This window comes from Vanellus vanellus (assembly GCF_965231255.1).
Source record: "Vanellus vanellus genome assembly, chromosome: 2".
NCBI lineage: Eukaryota > Metazoa > Chordata > Aves > Charadriiformes > Charadriidae > Vanellus > Vanellus vanellus.
In genome coordinates this window covers 146,799,073-146,819,589 of record NC_138906.1, presented here as the reverse complement: position 1 = coordinate 146,819,589, position 20,517 = coordinate 146,799,073, and the positions used below count along the sequence as shown (strand labels likewise).

The 20,517-nt window shown below is 41.4% G+C and overlaps 2 protein-coding genes across 2 annotated transcripts in view; both read left to right on the top strand.

The window, feature by feature from the left end:
- Positions 1 to 982, top strand: part of RGS22 (regulator of G protein signaling 22) — a gene marked incomplete at its 5' end in the record, with an annotated part of 64,835 nt that extends 63,853 nt beyond the window's left edge. Inside the window, one exon of the mRNA XM_082479324.1 lies at positions 903 to 982. Within this exon, the coding sequence (XP_082335450.1) occupies positions 903 to 911 (9 nt within the window). The 3' untranslated portion in view covers positions 912 to 982. The remainder of the gene's footprint in view (positions 1 to 902) is intronic.
- A 13,532-nt stretch (positions 983 to 14,514) lies between these two features.
- COX6C (cytochrome c oxidase subunit 6C) lies at positions 14,515 to 20,361 on the top strand. Its single transcript, XM_082499032.1, has 4 exons — positions 14,515 to 14,642; positions 15,576 to 15,703; positions 17,287 to 17,425; positions 20,235 to 20,361. Exons 2-3 carry the CDS (start codon positions 15,590 to 15,592, stop codon positions 17,404 to 17,406), a joined length of 234 nt encoding a protein of 77 aa, XP_082355158.1. The 5' UTR covers positions 14,515 to 14,642; positions 15,576 to 15,589; the 3' UTR covers positions 17,407 to 17,425; positions 20,235 to 20,361.
- Positions 20,362 to 20,517: the final 156 nt, after the last annotated feature.

The following is a 20,517-nucleotide window of genomic DNA, read 5'->3' as shown; positions in this document are numbered from 1 at the left end:
CCACTGCTGTTCTTGATGGGGCAACTTCTCCCCACTTTGTTACAGAGGAGGTCACACCTTGTGTTTTGGGTATAAGTCGCAAGGTGCTCGCAGCAGGGGGGCTGTAGCGGTGGCCTTTGTGAGGAGGAGCTGAGGCTGCCCCATGCTGGACACAGCCAGCTCCAACCGATGCACCGCATGGCACAGCTGAACCCTGCAACCAAGATGGTGGCACCTCAGGAAAATATATTTAAGAAAGAGCAAAGAAAGCCAGAGAGAGGAGGAAGGAATAAAAAGAGTGAAAAACAACAGAGAGAACACCAAGGCCAGAGGAGGAGGAGTTCCAGGAGGTGGAGGTGCTCTGTAGTGGAGCAGATATTCCCTTGCAGCCCATGGAGGACCCACACTGCAGCAGAGGAAGACTGAGAAAGAAGAAGGGAATGCCCAGTGCCTCACTCACTGAAGGGGCTGACCGTAACCTGTGGCAATAACAAGGAGGGCAAAAGAAGTGCTTGGAGTGAACTTGAACCTGGGAAAGATGGAAGAAAAGTGTTTTCTCTAAGTGTGTAAATGTTCGTTTTTCTTGTTTTGTTTCCCACTACCCGAATCAGTAATGATTTATTCTAACTGACAATAAATTAATTTTCCCAATTTGAGTCTATTTTGCCTGCAACAGGAATTGGTAAGCAATCTCCCTGTCTTTATCTTGACTTACAAGCTTTCTCTTTCCTGTTTTTCCTCTTTTCTTGTCCTGCTGGGGGGGATGGGAGTGGGTGAGTGAGCAGCTGGGTGGGAGACTGGCTGCTAGTGAGGGCCAACCCAACCACACCTTGTTTCTCTTTTTTTGATCCATTTATTGAAGAACTGTTCTGACTATTTCAACTGGCTGCAACAAAACAATGACATTCTGTTACCTTTTGCAGGCAGATTAAAATCTCCCTGAAGGAAGGGAATGCAGAGACATTTAACGGAGGTGGGCAGGAGACACAAAAATAACGTACACACAAGGTTTGTCCTTATGTTTCCAGAGCAAAGATGATGACTTGGAATATTATTAAGAACCATGGGACATTAGCCAGGGATAGAAAATAAATATCTTCCAATGTCTTCCACATCAACACGATTATGATACTGACTCTTGCATTGCTCATTTGTTTAATAGTACACCTTGAGGCTCAAATCAGATTCCACTGAAGTATGCATGGTACAAACAACTATGTGGTCTAGGTCCTAAAGATCTTATAATCAAACCCAGTTCTTCAGTGCCTGATCTAACGAATAAGTAAAACACCAAATTGAACTGACAGCCCTGAAGCAGTGTGTCTTGGCACACTATGTTCTCAGTACTAAAACTCACACAACTTCTACTCATCAACGATAACTCATGAGGTGTCTGAGCTATCATAAAATCAAACCCTGTTGTTGTTTGCTCCCAGTCTGGTCTGATTCCTGGTCCAAACTACACCTTTTGCCTCATTTATGAGTTTTGATCTACAAGAAAGCCTTAAAATACATCAGGACACAGATGTGATTAATAACTTCTGTAAAGCGTCATTCCTCCCATAGCATTAGTCAACGGAAGGCTGCAGGAGCACACAGCTCTTCTGTAGCTCTCCCTACTTTCTTGCTTCTTTTTTCAATTTTAAGAATTTTAAAAAGAATTGGGGCAGAGTTGATGTTGGGACTAAGGCCAAAGGATTAATCGAGGAGTTAAGAGGGGGCAGGGGCAGAATTAACTGCTAGGCAGGGGACAGGATAATGATAGACCTCTCTGCATTTTTCAGACCACTTTAAACACCAGTTCCCAGCCACAAAGTTGTTAGCTTCATTCTTCTCTACATGTGTGTAACGCATGTAAGAGAAAGGCAGACCAGTGAGCTCCAGCTTGCTGAGTTCCCAAGGACTACCCCTGAGTTAGGGATGGGATTGTCTTCCGCTACCCCTCCCAACCTCTTGGACAAGGGGAACAAGCCATGCATCCCGGTCTCAGTTGTCAGAAGTAAGGCTTCTTCATCACTTGGAGCTCTTAGGTCATACTGCTAAGGACCATTCATGAGTGCGTTCCTCCTCAGTGTGGAATGGCAGCTAAGGACAGCTATTAGGTTTTTTTCTTTTTCACTCTTGATACAATGACCAAGAATTGTATGGGATTTCCATCGGGAGTTGCTTCAGACAGGCTGGCAGGGAAGAGACACGCTTTTTAACGGATATAGCTGCCCTGCTCATATATCCTCACAGAAGGAGCAAGGGAGATCATTGGTTCAATTCCTGCTTTCCCCACAGTTCAAAGACAGAGTTTGCTTCATGCTTACCTCCATTCCTTCTGTGTTTGTGTTGTTTGCTCATGTGACGTTACCTGAGAAAGACATCTTGGGTGGAATCCACAAGGAAGTAACTCTTGTCCCTGTTTTCATGTTTTCCCAAATTTCACAGATGCAGTAGATAATGCTCATCTGAGAAGGGTGCAGTGTAGCATCTTGTAGTGAGCACAGCACATGTGGTACTGTGTGGCCTACCACTCATTAATGTGAAAGGCAAAAAAGAATCACGAAATGCCATAAATGCAGTGATGTATGTGTCTAAAAAACATGTGAAAGGCCACCTTCTGCTGCTGTAGTCAGTACAGTGCACGCAACCAATTGCTGGAGCGTGGCAGTCAGTTTCTGGTTTGTTGTATTCTTGCCTTCATGGCGTTTTGAGACAGTTAAGTAACATGTAGACAATGCTTATCTTATGGTGGTAGCTTTGACCTGAATCATACTTGGATTACTTCTAAAATGAAAAATGTTATCCAGATATTTGTCACAGATGATAAAACTTCTTGTGAATATGTTCCAGCCTTGCCAAATTGTTAACAAAAATTTACCAGCCCCTACGCAAGAACTACTGTCCCAGACAGTCACTATGATTAATACCATACATGTCCATCAAACTTAAAAAACAAAAAAAAGTACTTCGTGTACTTCAATGACTGAGAGTACAATTTTGCAAACTGGTTCTATCCACTCCAAGTTCTGCAAATCAACGATAACTCTCAATCCAGTTTGCAGTTCTGTCTCCATGTTAACTGAAATATATATATGTGTATATATGTATATACATTCACATGCACAATCATTTATAGCCCATGTCGTTAGTATGCAACTGAGGAGGATCACATGTATTAGTACTGCTAGAAATACATGTCATATCATTATGCCCATTGTGTTAATTTTAAAGAAATGTTGAGCAATTGGACAGGGAATATATTAAGAGACAGGGATGCTTTCATTTCTGGGTTACTGAATATAATCTGATGCAATGGCAGATACCACATAACTGCTATTTGGTGATACATCTGAAATGGAATAGTGGTTTTAGTCTTGTCCCGAGGGACCAAGTGATGACTGCTGCCAGTTCCAGCAGCAAGCCTGAGAACTGAACAGGTATAGAGACTAACTAAATGTTACCGTTATAAATGATGACTCTATATCACTTCTGTGATTTAGCACTTTCTGCTTGCACTGCTATTGCCTTTTTATCTTGTTTCTTGAGATCTATTCTCTCTCAGGTTGCTGATCTACCACCTATGTGAGCTCAGCAGTTCTAAAGGGCTAGACAAGTTTTACTCAACAAGCCTAGCTCCTCTCCCTGTAGATAACTAAAACTTTATTCCTTGTTTATTTTAACTATGTGTACCTTGGGACTTTCAGAAGTCTACAGCTGAACAACAGTCGTCTGTGGAGTTTGCTGCTACAGACAATAAAAACAATTCTCTTTTTCACAAACCTGCAAACCTAGAAACTCCTCTGGATGGATTTATGCTTTAGTGGTGTTCAAAATACACAATCTAATCATATTCATTCAGACTTACTTTTCTTGTTTACTCCCAAGTAATGCAACATATTGGAACTATTTTGGATTTTTTTTAAACTGTCATTTGGATTCATAAATATTTACACTCAGATGCTCTTACTGTATATTTCACTTTTCTCTCATCAGACCTGGCATGTTTATTAAAACATTTTGTAATCTTTGAGGGTGCAGTCCTGAAGTCAGTCATTCAAATACTTCTGATATCAACACAAGCTGTGACTATGCACGTCAGGAATGGGCTTTATACACTTTGCTTTGACTTCTCCCCTGCTACTGCGTGACACATAGTATCAGGCTGTGAGATTAATTCCTGAAAATATGTAGTGCCAGATTATGTTACTAAGGTGCACACTTACAATAGTTTCCAAGAGTGGTAGTGGTGGTCACCAGGCCATTTAAAAAAGGGGAAAATGCTTTCTCATTTGTGTCTGTACAATGCTGCTCTGCCATTGCCTTCATCCTCCATGATGATCATGGTATCTTTCTAGTGTCTATTTCTTAAAGTACTATTAATGGGGGATGGTCTTAGACTGTGAGCTGTGGATTCGTCTGTCCCTTTCAAGGTGTGGAAATTTAGTATTTAATCATCAGGCATTGAGATCAGTGACAAAGAGAAGTGCTTTGCAGACAAAGCAGTAGACCAGATTAAGCAGACCTAGTTTCTATTATTGGTTCTCTTATTATACAGCACTGGGTGGCCAAGGGCAGACTGGTTTGTGCCACACCTTCTACATCTTTTACATGAGAAGAGTCATTGTGACTCACTTTGCAAATATGTCTAACAAAAAAAAAAAAAAAAAAAAAAAGAAGCCTGCATTAATGAAGTCTACAGATAAAAGCATCAATGAACTGGTTATTTTTTATAAATGTGGGACCTTCAGATTCCTGCTGTTGAGAACACTGGAAAACGGCTGATGTCCCTTCATTGGCCCTTCTGTGCCTTTAGCCCTATGTTGTATTATAGACTTAGGGACATTTTCTATCCTGTACCACTTGTACGCTTCTGAAATGGCCATCCTCAATCCCACCCAATAGCTTGTGTGTATGTAAAAACGATTGAAAAGAGACCACGTTTCAAAATTCTGTCCCAAACTTGGAAAAGATAATCCTTAAATTACTTATGTTTCTAATATTAAATACTGGGCCAAACTGATCACTGTGAAGCTGCATGTGGCCAATGCAGCTGCAGTAATCCAGCTTGAATTTGACCTGTTTAAACTGCCCCATTACATTCAACTGATGATTTTTGTTACTGCTTTTTTATAGAAATGCCCTTAATCTGTCATTGTGAAACATGTCTGAATACAGCTAAGATGGGGTTAACTGGTATTTTTTTAAGCTTATGGAACATTGCTGGTTTTAATACATTCAGTAGTTACTGTAAAAATGTTAGGGAAAGACAAGTTTGAACAAAAATTTTAGATCTGGATCTGTACTCACAGTTCAAACCTACCTCTAATGGCCTGATTTGGAGCATTCCCAGGATTTCAGAGAGTTATAATTCACATCTGTGTTTCTAACTCCTTCATGCAAGATTGTTTGAATGTGCACTTCTGGAACAGGTCCATGTCTAATAGGCTAAATTGTAGTTCCCAAATCAGAAGCCACATGGTATTGCTATATAGTTTCTTATTTTTCCTCTTATTACGTAGCCTTCAAATAAGGTTCTATCAGTCCAGCACACTGGATTAATATAAGACACCAAAGTCTACACTTTCTACCTACCTGCTAACAAACTCACACATTTTGATTTCTACCAGTGACTTAGTAAAGCGTTTGCACAATGGCCATGATGGATACTTCTCTGCCAAGTAATAATTTATCAGAGTGCTGGAGCAGATTGCAGTTATGCAGGACCCACTAAGCTGTCCTAGTAAGCTGTCCTAGTATGGTAAGGGTAGATAAGATTCTCTTATTTTAATATTCATTGAGCCGAGTTAATTTATATGTCAAGCACAGGCTTCACTTACTTGCATTTTCCTCTATTTCTCTACTAATTAAAATATTTTAGTTTCATGGTAACATATGTGAAAGCGTTGACAACAGCATTGCTTATTCCACATGTTAATTATGTATTTGTTAAGAGTATGCTGATGAACTGTCTGCATTTCTCATGTTAAGTTTTCATTTCATGTCAAAGGAAAAGTGGAAATGTAGTAAGTGGATTTGTGCTTTTAATTTTAGATAGTTCTTTTTCCTCTAAAACAATCTTGTGCATAATTCCTCTGTACCATATGCGTTTGAAAATATTTTGTTGGCAAGAACTTTAAAAAGAAAGTAATACTCGCTTCTCAGAAAAGGATTTTTGAACAAAGCAAAGCAATTGTGCCATTAATGAGAAAGTTAAATGAAACAAATGACAAGGCAAGCAAGAATAAAACACAGCATCACACTCAAGGAATGCACAGGCACACAATAGCTTATGCAATATTCCCCATCTGTCAAAGTTAGTAAATACAAAGATTTCATTGGAAATATTCACTATAATAGGCTGCGGTGCCTATGGGTCACTAAATGCAATCAATAAGCTTTTAGCATTCTTCATAGTTTCCACCTGTAGGCAACTAAATGAATTTCATCCTAGCTGCGAGACCCCACTGATCAGTATTAGCTTTGTAAACCTGAGACCCGGCTTGGACTGAACACCACTCATTCCAGAAAAAGGTATTTTGGGAATCGAATCTGTCACATCTTTATAGTAATTTACACCTTTACAATTTTGTATGTATATATGTGTGTGCTGGCACATATACTTGTCTATAAAATCTATACTTCATGGATTTGTGTGTGCTTGTGTGCATATACATGTACGCTCAGAAGGCCAACCGTATCCTGGGCTGCATGGGTAGAAGTGTGGCCAGCAGGTCAAAGGAGGTGATTCTGCCCCTCTACTCCACTCTCGTGAGACCCCACCTGGAGTACTGCATCCAGCTCTGGAGTCCCCAACACAAGAAGGACATGGACCTGCTAGAGTGTGTCCAGAAGAGAGCCACGAGGATGATCCGAGGGCTGGAGCACCTCTCCTATGAGGAGAGGCTGAAAGAGTTGGGGCTGTTCAGCCTGGAGAAGAGAAGGCTCCAGGGAGATCTTATTGCGGCCTTCCAGTCCCTAAAGGGGGCCTACAGGAGAGCTGGGGAAGGACTTTTTACTCGGGCATGTAGCGATAGGATGAGGGGGAATGGCTTTAAACTGGAAGAGGGCAGGTTCAGATTAAACATTAGGAAGAAGTTTTTCACTTTGAGGGTGGTAAGGCACTGGAAGAGGTTGCCCAGAGAGGTTGTTGAGGCCCCATCCCTGGAGGTGTTCAAGGCCAGGCTGGATGTGGCCTTGGGCAACCTGGTCTAGTGGGAGGTGTCCCTGCCTATGTCAGGGGGGTTGGAACTCGATGATCTTCAAGGTCCCTTCCAACCTAAACCGTTCTATGATTCTATGATTCTATACACTACACACATATATGCAGAAAATTACTTTGTTTGGTAAACTGTTTTACTGTCATAATCACATAGGGCTTAATTGTGGTGTATATAATCTTTTTCCTAATACAATATTCCAACCATTTTCTTCTATGCATTTTTTTGAAATGAAGGTCTTTACATTTGATTAAAATGTTTGTGTTTGTATTCACTTGCCTTTGAGAGGACAGAGCCATTACACTTGTTTTGTTGAGGAATATGGCTCTTTCCAGAGGTCTGCATGGCTGCTGGAAAGAGAAACTAAATGCACTTTTTGGGAGTCCTTTTTCCTCTAGAAAGCATATGCAAGAAAAAAATTAACTTTCCCTCTGTTTTTTCTCCCAAATGAGAAAGTAATTAACAGCACGTGTTGGGCCATTCACTAAAGACTATGATAAATGATTTACTATTTTCAAGCTAATGAACTGAATGCCCGATCTAAAAAAGGACAGTATGTACGATTGTGTTCATCTTCCAGTTATGACCTTCCAGTTCAAAGATCATCTTAACTCCTCACTGTCTGATCCTGAAATTTGCTGAATATATTGAAACTTGTTCTCTTAATTCACGTCTCCAGAGGTGCTCAGCACCTGGCAGTAGTAGCTCTTCAGAAAGCTGTCCAAAGGATGAAAACAGTGATCTTTTTTTTCTTTTTTTTCCTGAGTGAAACACCAGGCAAGCACAGCTTTGTCACTACAGCTCCATGTGACAACGTATTAAAAAAAAAACAAAGCAAAACAAAATCAAAACACAGAAATGCATAGGCTTAGTTGGGCTTGCCAAGGTAATGTAGTACTAATCACAGACTGTATTCTGAAACAACAGTTAAGCATTGGAAACAAACTGCCCAGAGAGCTTTTGGTATCCTTATTGTTATCAGAGGGGTTCTAAAAACAGATAAGATATGCACATCTGCCAGAAATGACTATGTATTTTCAGACTCATACTGGGGCAGGGGAGTGAGTAGATGAACTCTTGAGGGACTTACTTTCTCTGAATCTATGTTCAGGTTGTTCTGAATGCAAAAGCTTAGCCTCTGCTACGGAATCTTACGACAGTCAAGGGCCGTGACACTTCATTTGCTCTGCACCCGAAACTCCCACTGAAGCCAATTATTCAATCCAGTTTAACAAAGACCACAGCTTCTCTGGCTGTGCAATTGTTGGTAACCATCAACAAACTGATTCATCTACAATTGGGCCAAATGTTACAAAATCTGTTTCTGAGTTCTTGTTTGTACCCCCATCATAAGATTACACCAAAATTAAAGCATGCAGTACTTGAACTAACTTCAAAGGCTGAGCTTGCACTTCTAGCTAGTTCAGCCTTTTTATTGGTTCATGTTTTCCATTTGGCTTCAACATCCTGTTCCTTACTGATGCCCTTCTAGAGTTTCATTTACAAATATTACGTCCCTGGTTAGTGAGCCATGCTAATTAATACTGTGGTGGAGGCTATGGATTATAGTAATCTCATGCCTCCTGCTTGGAAAAACATTGCAGTTTTTCCAGACGTTTACATGTAATGCCGTATTGAACATGGCCAAATTTGTCTTAGGAAAATGTATCCTGAATTCATTTAATCAAAATATATTTAACTAAGGTTGCTTATGCTGTTATCTATTGCCAGTTTTGTTAATCATGAAGCTCAAAAATTTCAATGCAGTAGAAACCTGAGATCCACAATTTCCTAATTAGATTATTTCAAACAAAACAGTAAAGTTAAAACAGGCTGGCTTAAGTATACATATTTTTTAAAGTCTATGCCAATAACAAGTTTGTTAAAAATACATGAACAGATGATTTGACTACCTTCTGGAAGCCTCGCACGTCTGACTGTGCCTCACCTTTCAAACCTGGGACCACAATCTGACATGAATTTTAGCTCTACTGGGGATTTTTTAGTCAGAGACTCCCTGACTGCTGTGACTTCAAGCGTTGCCAAAGTTATGGTTGTGAAGAAAATCTATTTTCAGTACCATCAAATATCAAACAAAAGCTATAGAGCCTTTATACAACATAGCAATCCTAAGTCCATAGGTTCCTCCAACACCAAAATAAACAAAAGCAACGGCACTTTTTAGGAAGAGGGGATATCTTTTATTAGACCAGGTGATGTAATTGGAAACAACAGACATGCCTTCAGGTTCACAGTTTGTTCACCAGTTCATAAAGAGGTAAAGAAATACATAATCTCTGGTCTATTTGTTATTTTCTTTTTGTTTTTCATTGTGTTCACAAATGCTCCTTTCATAAATGGACACAATTTGGTTGACGTGACTGCAGGATGATGATACAAGTCACAACAAATCTGAGAGACACCTCCCACCCTTCTAGACTGTCATTTCAACTCCAGAAAAGAAAATTTGCCAACACCTCATAACATTTACCGTGTCATCACCTCAACATGAATTAAAACAGACTAAAATGAGAGGTTTAGAAACCTACAAGAAAAGGGCTAAAAACTTGCCACAGGAAACAATTGCAAAAGTGGCACTTTACATATAACCTGGGACAGTCTTTTTTTATCAGAATGTGCTCTGTACTGTACTGTGTAAATCAAATAAAGGGCATAGACGTCTCTCGGTAAAATCCTCCAGCTGCAAATTTTTAGGTGTCACTCTCTTGGGGTGCAGTCCCTAACTTGAGCAAGGCCTCTTCTCTGCTCTACACAGCTCACTCCTCTGAGAGGAGCACACTCAGCCAAGAGCTGCTCAGAGCAACCACGTGGAACCCAACCAAGGAAAGGGCCAAATGTAGTGACTTGTGGAGAGTGAGTCCAATCTTCTATTTGAAGGAGGCTTTCCCACTGCACAGCAACTGTATTACTCCCAGGGGTAAGTTGGTCTGTTGTTTTGTCAGAATTAATTCCTTGAACAAAACGATAGCTATATGAACAGCAGCAGTTGGCCGCTTTCCACTTTCCTGGAGGTCAGATGATCACTGGTCACACCTAGGAAAAATAGGAGCCAACAAAAGGTCTGGTCTAAACCCTGTTAAGATATGAAGAACACTCCTTTTTTTCCATGGCTTTGGGCTACAGAAGGGTACCCATGAATCTTCTGCTTAGATTTACTGTAATGCATCCATGATCAAGGAGGGGAGTACTGGTAAATGTACCAGGCGCTTGTGTATACAGACGCACCAGGATTGCTGGGCAGGTCATGCAGACATTGTCTGCCAGATGATAGTTTCCATACGGTAGATGATGTTTGGAGCTATAGAATTTCACCTTGTGTGAAACTAAACCATGTCACAGCACATCAACAAAACCGTGCTTTGAAAAGGAGTGTGAAAAGCTTGGTGTTTTGTCCTAGTGTTGTGGTCCTTGCTTTCATTTTCAAAGGGAAGAACTCTGCTCCCATGCTGTTCTTACCTGGACACTTCCTGTAGCTGAACCCCGGCTAGGAAAGCTTGTGGCCTACGTCTGATGGGCTGTCAGTTGTTAAAAGGGGACTGTAGAGACTGAATTACATGTAACAATTTTATGTGTTGACTGATTAAACAGTAGATTGGAGTATTTGTCTGTAAAAACCAACTCCACTGGTTCCCGGAAAAACAAGGATGGGGAATGAAAAAACTTTCTCAAAGTAAAGCACCTCTATGCAAATACAGAGGAGTAAAGGAACAGCATAAAAACATTGTCTTTGATGACTTTATTTCCATTGCAGACCGGCTACGTAACATTTAAAAACACAAAAGACAGAAGAATACCAGCATCATTTAAAGGGCATTGAGCAAGGAACAGGGAATGGAAGGAGGTGTTTCTGTGGGAGTGTTTCTGTTTTTTTTCTAAGACATGATAATGTAGAACGTTTCTGGCAATGAATGATGAAGTTATACTAGTCTAAGTTAAACTTTTAGGAAAGAATGACACATATATAGAGTATTACTTGATCAAAAATCCAGTTTACCTAAACAAAGTTTTCCTGTTGCTAAAATAAGCACTGTATTTGTTTCAGATGATAGGCCCTCCAAACCTGGAGGACTTCAGAGTGAGAACAATTAATATGGAACCATAATCCAGAAAAGAAAGTGGGAGGAAAAAGTGCCACATGAATGCTAATGTCTCAGCTGTGGAACTTGGTGTGTTCTCTAGTTCTTGGGCCTGAATGCGTACATTAGCCGTGTCTTGACTGCAAGTTGGGAACTTGGGAAATAGCCGAGTCTCTTTTTTTATCAATATAGCTCATGACACAGGATCATTCATGTAATTATATCACTACTTGATGTGCTTAAAAATACCAAAAATCCATCTCTTTACAAGTTGAACAAAACTTAAGAAATTGCTTTTTTTGAGATTTTTCTATTTCAGAAGCATGCATAAAATCAACAAAGGCTTATGAAATCCCTGTCCGCTCCATTTATTCTGATTTGAACTTTTGCTTTTTTTTTTCTCCTTTGTTTACAATGCCTTTTTGGAAGTACAAAAATATTTTTCTTCCCCCTACTAATTTTGACTTTTTCCATTTAGGAATCATTGATTCGCCCACATTTTTTGTACAGCTGCCATTCCAATTCTGTTAAATAACTTCTTGTGCCACAATATCTTTGTTTGTTCCACAGCACCATAGATTGATGTTGACACAGCTGTGGTAAGACAGTATTTGCTTAGTTAATTTCTGGCATACAAAGGGGAGGAGGAGCACAAATGTATGCATTTTCGTATGTGGCACATAGCATTTTTTTTTTCTTTTGTGATAGGTAGATTTTATAATCAACTAAACTATTTAGGAATGCAGCTGGCTCAGGGGATTGCTGATGTCCCATGTGATCTTTTTCCAGTAGATTTTTGGTTCTAATTTGATCCAGATTATGATTATCTAAAGACTCTTTGTGGCATATGCAAAATCACTTGATTGTCACAGCCCTGTCCCTAGTCGGCTCCAGTTCACACCACAGAAAGTACAGTGCTAAGTATTGCAGCTGGCACTCTTTGTGGAAAAGACAACAATTCACTGCCTAAATTTTCCCTCACTAAAGTCAGAGGTAAATTTTATTTTAAATTTCAGTGGAGCACAAGCAAGAAATGATTTAGCATCAATGCCTTCCTTCACTCCTCAAAAGGTGATCCCTTTCAAGGACACCATGAAGAAGCATCAACTGTTGCCAGCACTACAGTGTTTTTGAGAGGAAAAGAGGGCTGCAGATTCTAATTTGGTAACTGTGCCACCTTTTGAGCAAACAGTCCTAATATTCATGTCCAAAAGACAACCGGAGCAGGTGCGAGAAACCCCAGAGACTGGGTGGACTGGGAAGGAAATAACTGCTGTTGTCTCTGTACTGTATGCCTCAGTGTTTTCAGAAGGTTTATTTGCTTTGATGCATTTGGATGCATGGGGTCCACTCAGGTCCAAAAACGCATTCAGCCTTATAATCCATTCAGAAACTGGAGCGATAGGAAGCAGCTCTGTGCACTGACCTGATGGAGCTGATGTTCTCTGCCCTCCTTCTGCGGCTCTTCCTCCAGTATATCCTCTATCCCTTTTTTATTCCTTATTTGCACAGTCCCAAACTGCCCTTTATACAGAACAATAAGGAGTTGGCTGTATATTCCACAGTAATGACGTCAAAGAATAATAACAATTAGCACTTCATTTAGCATCTTAACTATAACACAAAGATGCCTAGCCAGCACTATCTCAGGCACATGGGGAAACTGATCACATAGAAAAGAATTTAATGACCTGGCCAGCCATGAAGTAAGCTATTGAAAACAGCAATCAAGATTTTTTTGTTTGCAGGCCTAGGTCCATCCACCAAAATCTTCTGTCTCACCAAGACTGACATTTATAGGAAAATTCCTCATATATAATTTATAATGATAGTAGCCATGAAACCTACTATGCTTTTATTCCAATTAATTTTGTATCATCTCCTTTTGTCATTGGGGAATATTAGGGCAAGTTGAGTGGAGCTTTTAAGATTCCCTAGACAACTCTCCCTGCCATTTCTTTTCTGGTCTCACCAAATGAGCAAGCATGAGCTTGCCTCAGGAACAGCAGTACCCTTGTGGATCCGGGTATTTCCTTCGACCCCCCCAGTCAGCTTATAGATATATCTCGTCATTCTTTCTGCATGATATCATTAACATTTGGCTTTTTGTGTTAATCCACATGGGAAAAACTCTTGGACAGACATTCTTCATTTCGGTCTCAACTATTGTAACAAACTTGTCTTCAGTTTGAGGAACATTGTCCAAATTCCATCTATTCAGACTGTTGTTGCAGGGACCGTTCTCCCAGCTTGTAGCGACGGCTGTATAATTTCTCTCTGCAATTTTCTTCTCTCACTTTCCTCTTCTTTAATCCCATCAAAAGAAAAGCAACTTCTCTTCAGATTTAAGGGCCCACCTCCTCTTGTCATTTGATGTCAGCGTCTGTGCTGGCTTTGGCAAGGGATTGCAAGGCTTGAATGAATACCTGGCTGCACAGGAGTGGCTTCAGTTTTTTCAAGGCAGGAATTTATAGCATTCAGTGTAAATCCCACAGAGACTCCCCAGAAATGAGAACGACGACAATGCCATATGCAGGTAGAAACCCTGGGCAAAGCACACAGGTGCCTCATTTCCACGGTACAAAAACTGGCTAAGGGATATCTAGAAAGGATTACAAACTGCTTAATTTGTTTCTAGGCTTGGACAATCATTGTTAACACACTCTATAGAGATTACTATTTCATGTATTCTGGTATTATGTCAGTTCGGTTTTGATGGCCACTCTGGAGATCTGGAAAAGCAACTGATGCGTGCAGGAAGCACGGAGGGCACCTGTTTGTTGGGGCAGTGGTGGGCCAGTGACCATGTCGCATTGTGAGGGCTCTTGGCTGGCATGGGGGCTGCAGCTCAGCTCGGCTTGGCCCAGCTCAGCCCCATAGGCCTTGATGAGGCCACTCCATGTGCCCACCTCTGCTGGGCGCTGCACCCAGGTGTAGCTGGAGCGCACAGTGGGAACTGAGCAGGGCCTCGGCAGCGGGCAGGCCGGCCCGCATGTTGTTCGCTGCCCCTGCTGAGGGTCTTTGGTGCCCGGGAGGCCTGAAGCGAGGGCAGGGCCCTCATTGAGTCACTTGGCACTGCAGTGTGGCCCCAGGCGCCCTTCGGGTGGGCGGCGCGCCCTTCTCCCTTGACTCTTACTGGGCAACGGCGAGGCCCGACACGCTGAGGCCGATGCGGCCCGTTTCCCCGCTCCCTCTCAACACCACACAGCCCCTTCCCCCACCCCAGGAGCGGGCGCACTGCCGGGTTTGAGCCGAGCCGCGCGCCGTAGCCAGGCCGCCGCCTCCCGCGCATGCGGGGTAGCGGGGCCGCAGAAGGTGCGCGGCCGGCGGGGCGGAAGGACGTTGGTGGGTCCGCGCTGAGGTGAGGCCGCGGTCGTTGCCCATCCCCCCAACCCTCCTCGGCCCCTCCCGCCGCCGGGTCCCCGCTCTCCCCCTCGTCCTAACGGCCGTCAGCCGCCGCTCTCCCCTCGGCCGTGGCCCGTCGCGGCAGCCCGTGACCTCTGCGCGCCCCTGAGGGTGGCGGGGACGGGCCCTGCGGCGGCGGACGCTCTGTTGGAGGGCAGGGAGGGGCCGGGGCGCCCTCTGTGGGGGGGGACCGGTGCGGGGCTCGTCTCAGCCTGGCCACAGCGCTGCGGTAAGGGCGGCGGGGCCAGATGGGGCCGTTTGTGGTGGTTCCTTGTAAACGTGAGAGGAGAGCGGGCGTGTGCGGCCGTGGCAGCGCCGAGGCCGTTGTGGACAGCTGGGCCACCTCCTGGTTGTCGCTGCCGGGCCCTGGGGCCCTGCGGGCGCAGGAGGCCGCACGGAGGGCAGCGCCCTGCGGGCAGCGCGGCCGGGGAGCCGCTTCCCCCTGAGTGAGCCTTTAACTTGGGTTTAAAGAGAGCTGCTTGCTTCAGGTTTTTAGTAAAATCTTACCGAATAGAAAAAAAAATAAAATTCTCTAGTGCAATAGGGTCTGCAATTATTTAAAAGAAAGCCAAACCACTAACTAGTTCAAGAGGTATGTGCTTTTCCTTAGAAATGAATGAACCGTGATCAATGTTCTGAATGTCTTCTGATGTAAACACCAGGGCAGCTGGCCTGAAATGGTAGACCCATATAGGTTGTCCTTGAATGTGGTCCCTTCAATATTCTCACTGCAAAGTCAAATAGAGAAGGAGCACTGTTGGTTATGTTGTGAAGATGGTTATTACACAACAGAAAAAGCAGAATCTTTCTAAAGTAGGTTACAAAAAAATATTTAAGTAGAGCTTCTTGTGCCACAACTCTCTTCTCTCTTTTCTCTGTTTTCTTTTAGGGAATATAAGTACCATGTCGTCTGCACTGTTGCCTAAGCCACAAATGCGGCGCCTTTTGGCCCGGCGGATGAAGCTTCACCTATTTGGGGCGTTTTTCGTATCTGTGGGATGTGCGGCTTTATACAAGGTGAGATTTGTAGTCATTCAATTATAAACTGGACTCATTAGAGTGTTTTAAGAATTCATAATATTTTTTTGTTGAGATTTGGTTGAGCTGTTCATCAGAAAGCTTTAGTAATGTATTTTTGTAAGCATGTTTCCAGAACATAAATAAATCTTCCTAATCTTCATTTGAAGAAATGATATGAATAACCTGATGCCTGAAGCTATGTGATCAAGATCACGCGATTCGTGACAACTGAACCTTGAGTCTCCTAGTCCTAGACTACTCTTGATTGTTCGCACGATTGATGCACATTAACTCTAGATAGCCTGTGTCTCTTTCTGTCACAGTATCTGAGACTCTAGAGTTGTCAAAGTCTTATTTTATCTCTAGATTGATTTCAGAAAACTTGCTCATAAGCAATTTGAAATCCCATCCTTCACACTGAAGATATCAGCATGGGGAAGGCCAGTGTGGTCTTTTTTTAAGTATCATGGGTATTACGCTGCCGGAAAACCCCACTTAGAGATGGGAGTTTGGTTTTCATGGTCCTTAAGAGACTTCTGACAAAGATAAGAGTGGTGGTGGTTCTTGAGTGCCTTTACTAAGTAATTCTCGGATCTCATACACAAAGCAAGCAACACAGTTTGAATTCCTGTGGAAGAAGTGGATCTTGGTTTGCCCATTGAATTAATTCATATACTATTTGCAGCATTTGAGTATTCAGGAACCTATTGATAAAAGTGACCAGAAATTAAGTTAATTTCAGGTTGTTCATCACAAAATCATCACAGTCCACTTAAATTTCAACAAATGTCTATCAGAAACGATAAACTTGCACAGTTAAAGCTCAACATCTACTTAACACACCTGTTAAGAGGTAGGTAGGCTTGTTTGTGGTCAGACTTGCAATATAATTTTATACCTTATTTGGCTTTATACCTTATTTGGCACCCCCACATTAATACACTAGTAAGGCAGCAGACCATATTTAGAACAAGTAACACGGATGTCAGTAGCAATTTAATTTGTTACATGTTAGATACTGTTGAACAAATCCACCTTGGACTTTCCTTCACGTTTTTGGGGGCCCTTTGAGCATATCACTGTGCTTCAGGTGAATGAGTATCCACGGAGTCAGGATGGTGTCTTTTTATGTAAGAGTGGCTTGGCAGTCTTGTAAGATTTTGCCAGACTTCTGTAGTTGATCTACAGTGTAGCTCAAATGTAATACATTATTTTAGGATGCCATTTTATGTGGAGTTATAGTTTTGCAGCTGCCCACAGGCACAGAACTTGCCATAATGGCATGTTTTATGTATAAAACTTAGTGGGGAGGACGCTGGGGTGTTAATATAGGAAGAGTGTTTCTGGATCTGTGTAATGTCCTATCTTGTAACGGACTTTTAAGCTCTCGCTTCAGACATTTGTTTTCCCGACCAATGGTCAGGTAGCCTGAACTGTGGATTTGAACAGGAGCAAAGTAATATTTTACTAATTTGAGCTAAAGGCTTTTTAGACTATTATCCACTGATACAAATCAGCACTGATAGAAAAAAAAAAATCTTTGCTTTGCAAGCTTTATTTTTCTGTGTGTTACTTTCCAGTTTGGAATTGCTGAACCCAGAAAACGAGCTTATGCAGAGTTCTATAAAAACTATGATCCCATGAAGGACTTTGAAGCCATGAGAGCAGCTGGTGTATTTGAGTCTGCACCACCCAAATGATGGTAACCTGCATTTACAGGTAATAAGCTACTCTGCAGTAGAACAAGAGTAAGCTAGATTGTTTCAGTGAAACATTGTGCTTCTATTTGGAGCTTCTTCCTTTTTGATCAAATAGAAAGGTGTTCCCAAAGAAAAAGGGTACAAATTGCACTCAAAAGACCTCCAGGTAATAAAAACATGAAGAAATACAGGAACTGGGGAGCAGGGAGTAAGGGCAGACTAGAAAATTCCTGAATACCTTTCGGGTAACGTGTTTAACTGGTGTGATATAGGAGACGTGCACAGGGTGATGCCAGGCCTTTCCCTCCTCACGCAGCCATGGAAAGGAGACAAAGCTTTTGTACTAAGCTATAAGATTTGCCTCATATTACTGTTATGTTGATGCTGTTACGTCTTGAACTGCTTAGCTTCGGGCTATCTCTGCTGCTTAATGTACCTTTGGCGGTACAGTGAATGAGAAAAGGGAGAGGCTGTTTTTCTCTCATAGCATCCATCTTAGTGTAAGAAACAGAGACAGCTTCTGCACGTCTTTTTGTCTTTTGAAGTTGGTGAGGGGGGGAAGCTAACTAGTCACAAGGGGAAATATATTTAAATAAATACATGCCTATATAAAAAAAATCGCAATGGCATACAGCTCTGTGTACTAATATTCAGATTTTTGCCATACTGAATTAAACTTGAATATAATTTTGTTCACAATACTATTTTCCTAGCACTTAATGATGCCTTTTATTTGAAGACTACCAAATTTTGTTCTTCCTTACTTGTTGTCATAACACCAGGGAAAAAAACTCTTTATTTCAACCTTGTCATAGTTATTAATAAGCACAGTCACTAAACTGCACAAACTCATGATGTGACAGCTCAATAAAGAATACCTTCGCCTGTGTTGATCCAAATTTCTTACATTGAGTTCTCTGCTTCTCTTAAAATGACTTCAAACTAATCTAGAATGATAGCTTTTTCATTCTTTTGGAATGTTTTCATATTGTGATCATTACGTGATAATCTGTGGCTTTAATTATCCTGGCCAGCTGGATTTTCTCAGCCTGTTTGCTTAAAGCAGCAAGACTGAATAAAAGGTTTGTACTTAACACTATTAATACTAAATTCTGTTGTGTCGCAATCTACAACTATCTGGTTTCTGCATAACACAATTACATAAAAAAAAGCAGAGCTCTAGCTCTTCTAGCAAATTTAAAAAGAAAAAAAAGGTGACATTCCCTTTGGTGTTCTTTTTTTGTGAGAGGGGGAAACTTTTTTTTTTAGCTATGACTGCAACAAAGATAAATAACAAAATGATAAATTTGGCTGTTTTTAATCCTGGTAATTCTGCCTCTAGTTCAGTCCTATTGCTAATATATAGGCACTTTTAAACTTTCTTAGACACTAGAATTGCATTCTTTAGTCAGGTGGCCTTCATCAGAGTATTCTGAAAGGCCATCTGGTGGTAAAATCATTTGAAACAAACACTGTCAACAAGGATGCATGTTGAATATTTAATTGGAATCATGAACAGGATTTTTTTTCAGTGCAAATAGAGCTCCTCTCTCAGCTAGCTTATGTTCCCATTTGCAGCTTAAAAATAAAAAGAAAATTGCACATTGTGTGCACCTGTTAAAATTAAATGTTTCCTAAACGTTTTCCATTCCTTAATTACACCAGCTCAAAAGAAAAATGTGAAAGGCAAATCTTTATGCATGATTTTGTTTGAATTGCTAATGCTTCTTATTCCTTAGCCTATTTATATAAGAACTTACATTTTTCACACTTTCATAGTAGAAAGAGGTTAGTTTTTTTGTTGTGTGCCTGCACGTGAATACATAAGCAGAAGAAGGGGAAAACAACGCAGTGTTTCAAATGTTCTGAAATGACTGTGAAAAGAACAAGTAAACAGAACAGCTGGAAGACATTTTCATTGCCTTAGTAGCTTAAATCTTTCTTAGCTAAGTTGGATGGAGGTTGAATTTGATGCTGGGTTTGGTAGTTACCTAAAGGGTACAGAGGTCATGCATGATCCACATTTCCCATTTTATTGGAATATATTCTGTATGTGGCAGTAAATACAGTGGTTTAACTTCATTGAATACTCACTCTGGAATTGGTACTTAGCCCCAAAACTGAGGAAAGGGTGGGGTAGGTGGGGAGGATTCATGAGTTAAGGCATTAGCTTGGAACTCTGCTTCCAGTTTGTTCCTGCGGGGCATGTAGGCAACTTGGTACTTGGTACAAGTGTGAATTTACACTGTTTTGCCTACTTGGTGTGGACTTTGTGTGGTGATACTGATAATGGAAACCAAGCGCAAATATAAGTTTGAGGAGTATCCTACCTCTACAGTGCACTCAGTAATAGAATAAAGGGGCAAGGGAAGCGTTTGGTGCTAACCACTTGCATGACTCTTGTCATGGAGCACAGCTGGTCTTGGATTGTGTTCAATATAATGTGGAGAAGCAATTTGAATTTGGTTTTCTTCCTTCCTTGGGAGGTTGCCTACACCACTTGTTTCCTCTCTGGCTCCTATCTGAAAGCTGCATTCCTTTCTCTTTCAGGCCCTTAGCAAGATTGATTCAGTTATCAGTGCAGCATGTATAGTGAATCTGACGTGCTGCGCAGTATTGTTCCAGCTCTTGATTTGTTCCATGTTTCACTTCTGTTTGCCACATGAAGGGTGTGTGAATCTTAAACCATCAGGAAATAACAGGGGGAATTCCTCTAGACTAAACCACCACATAACATTTCTCTCTATTGCTTTGCATTCATACATACTAATATGTTTACTTAAAGCATAAAGTTTGTCCAGCATAACAATATTTTTTTTATCTTGCAGATCCCCTTCAGCCTAAGGAGACTTGATGACCGAACCTTATTTGTTCACTGAACTGTAAAGTGTAGTGCACTTCAGTGCATGGCATGCTCTAATGTAACTCAATAAATAAAATACATATGTCAGCGGCGCTTAGTTTTCTTCATTAATGTTGAAATGCTTAAATGCTCAGATGCTGGGAAGAGTGGTGGAAAGCCTTTATAAATTGCTCAAGATGATTAAGTCTAGTTTTCTTTCCCCCAGGAATTACTTGCATCTCAGTTTTGGCCAAATTCCATATTTGATA

Excerpts from the sequence above, each read along its gene's own strand:
- COX6C (XM_082499032.1), top strand. The coding sequence starts at position 15,590 with ATGTCGTCTGCACTGTTGCCTAAGCCACAAATGCGGCGCCTTTTGGCC. Across the intron at positions 15,704-17,286 it reads GATGTGCGGCTTTATACAAG|TTTGGAATTGCTGAACCCAG; the intron begins GTGAGATTTGTA and ends GTTACTTTCCAG.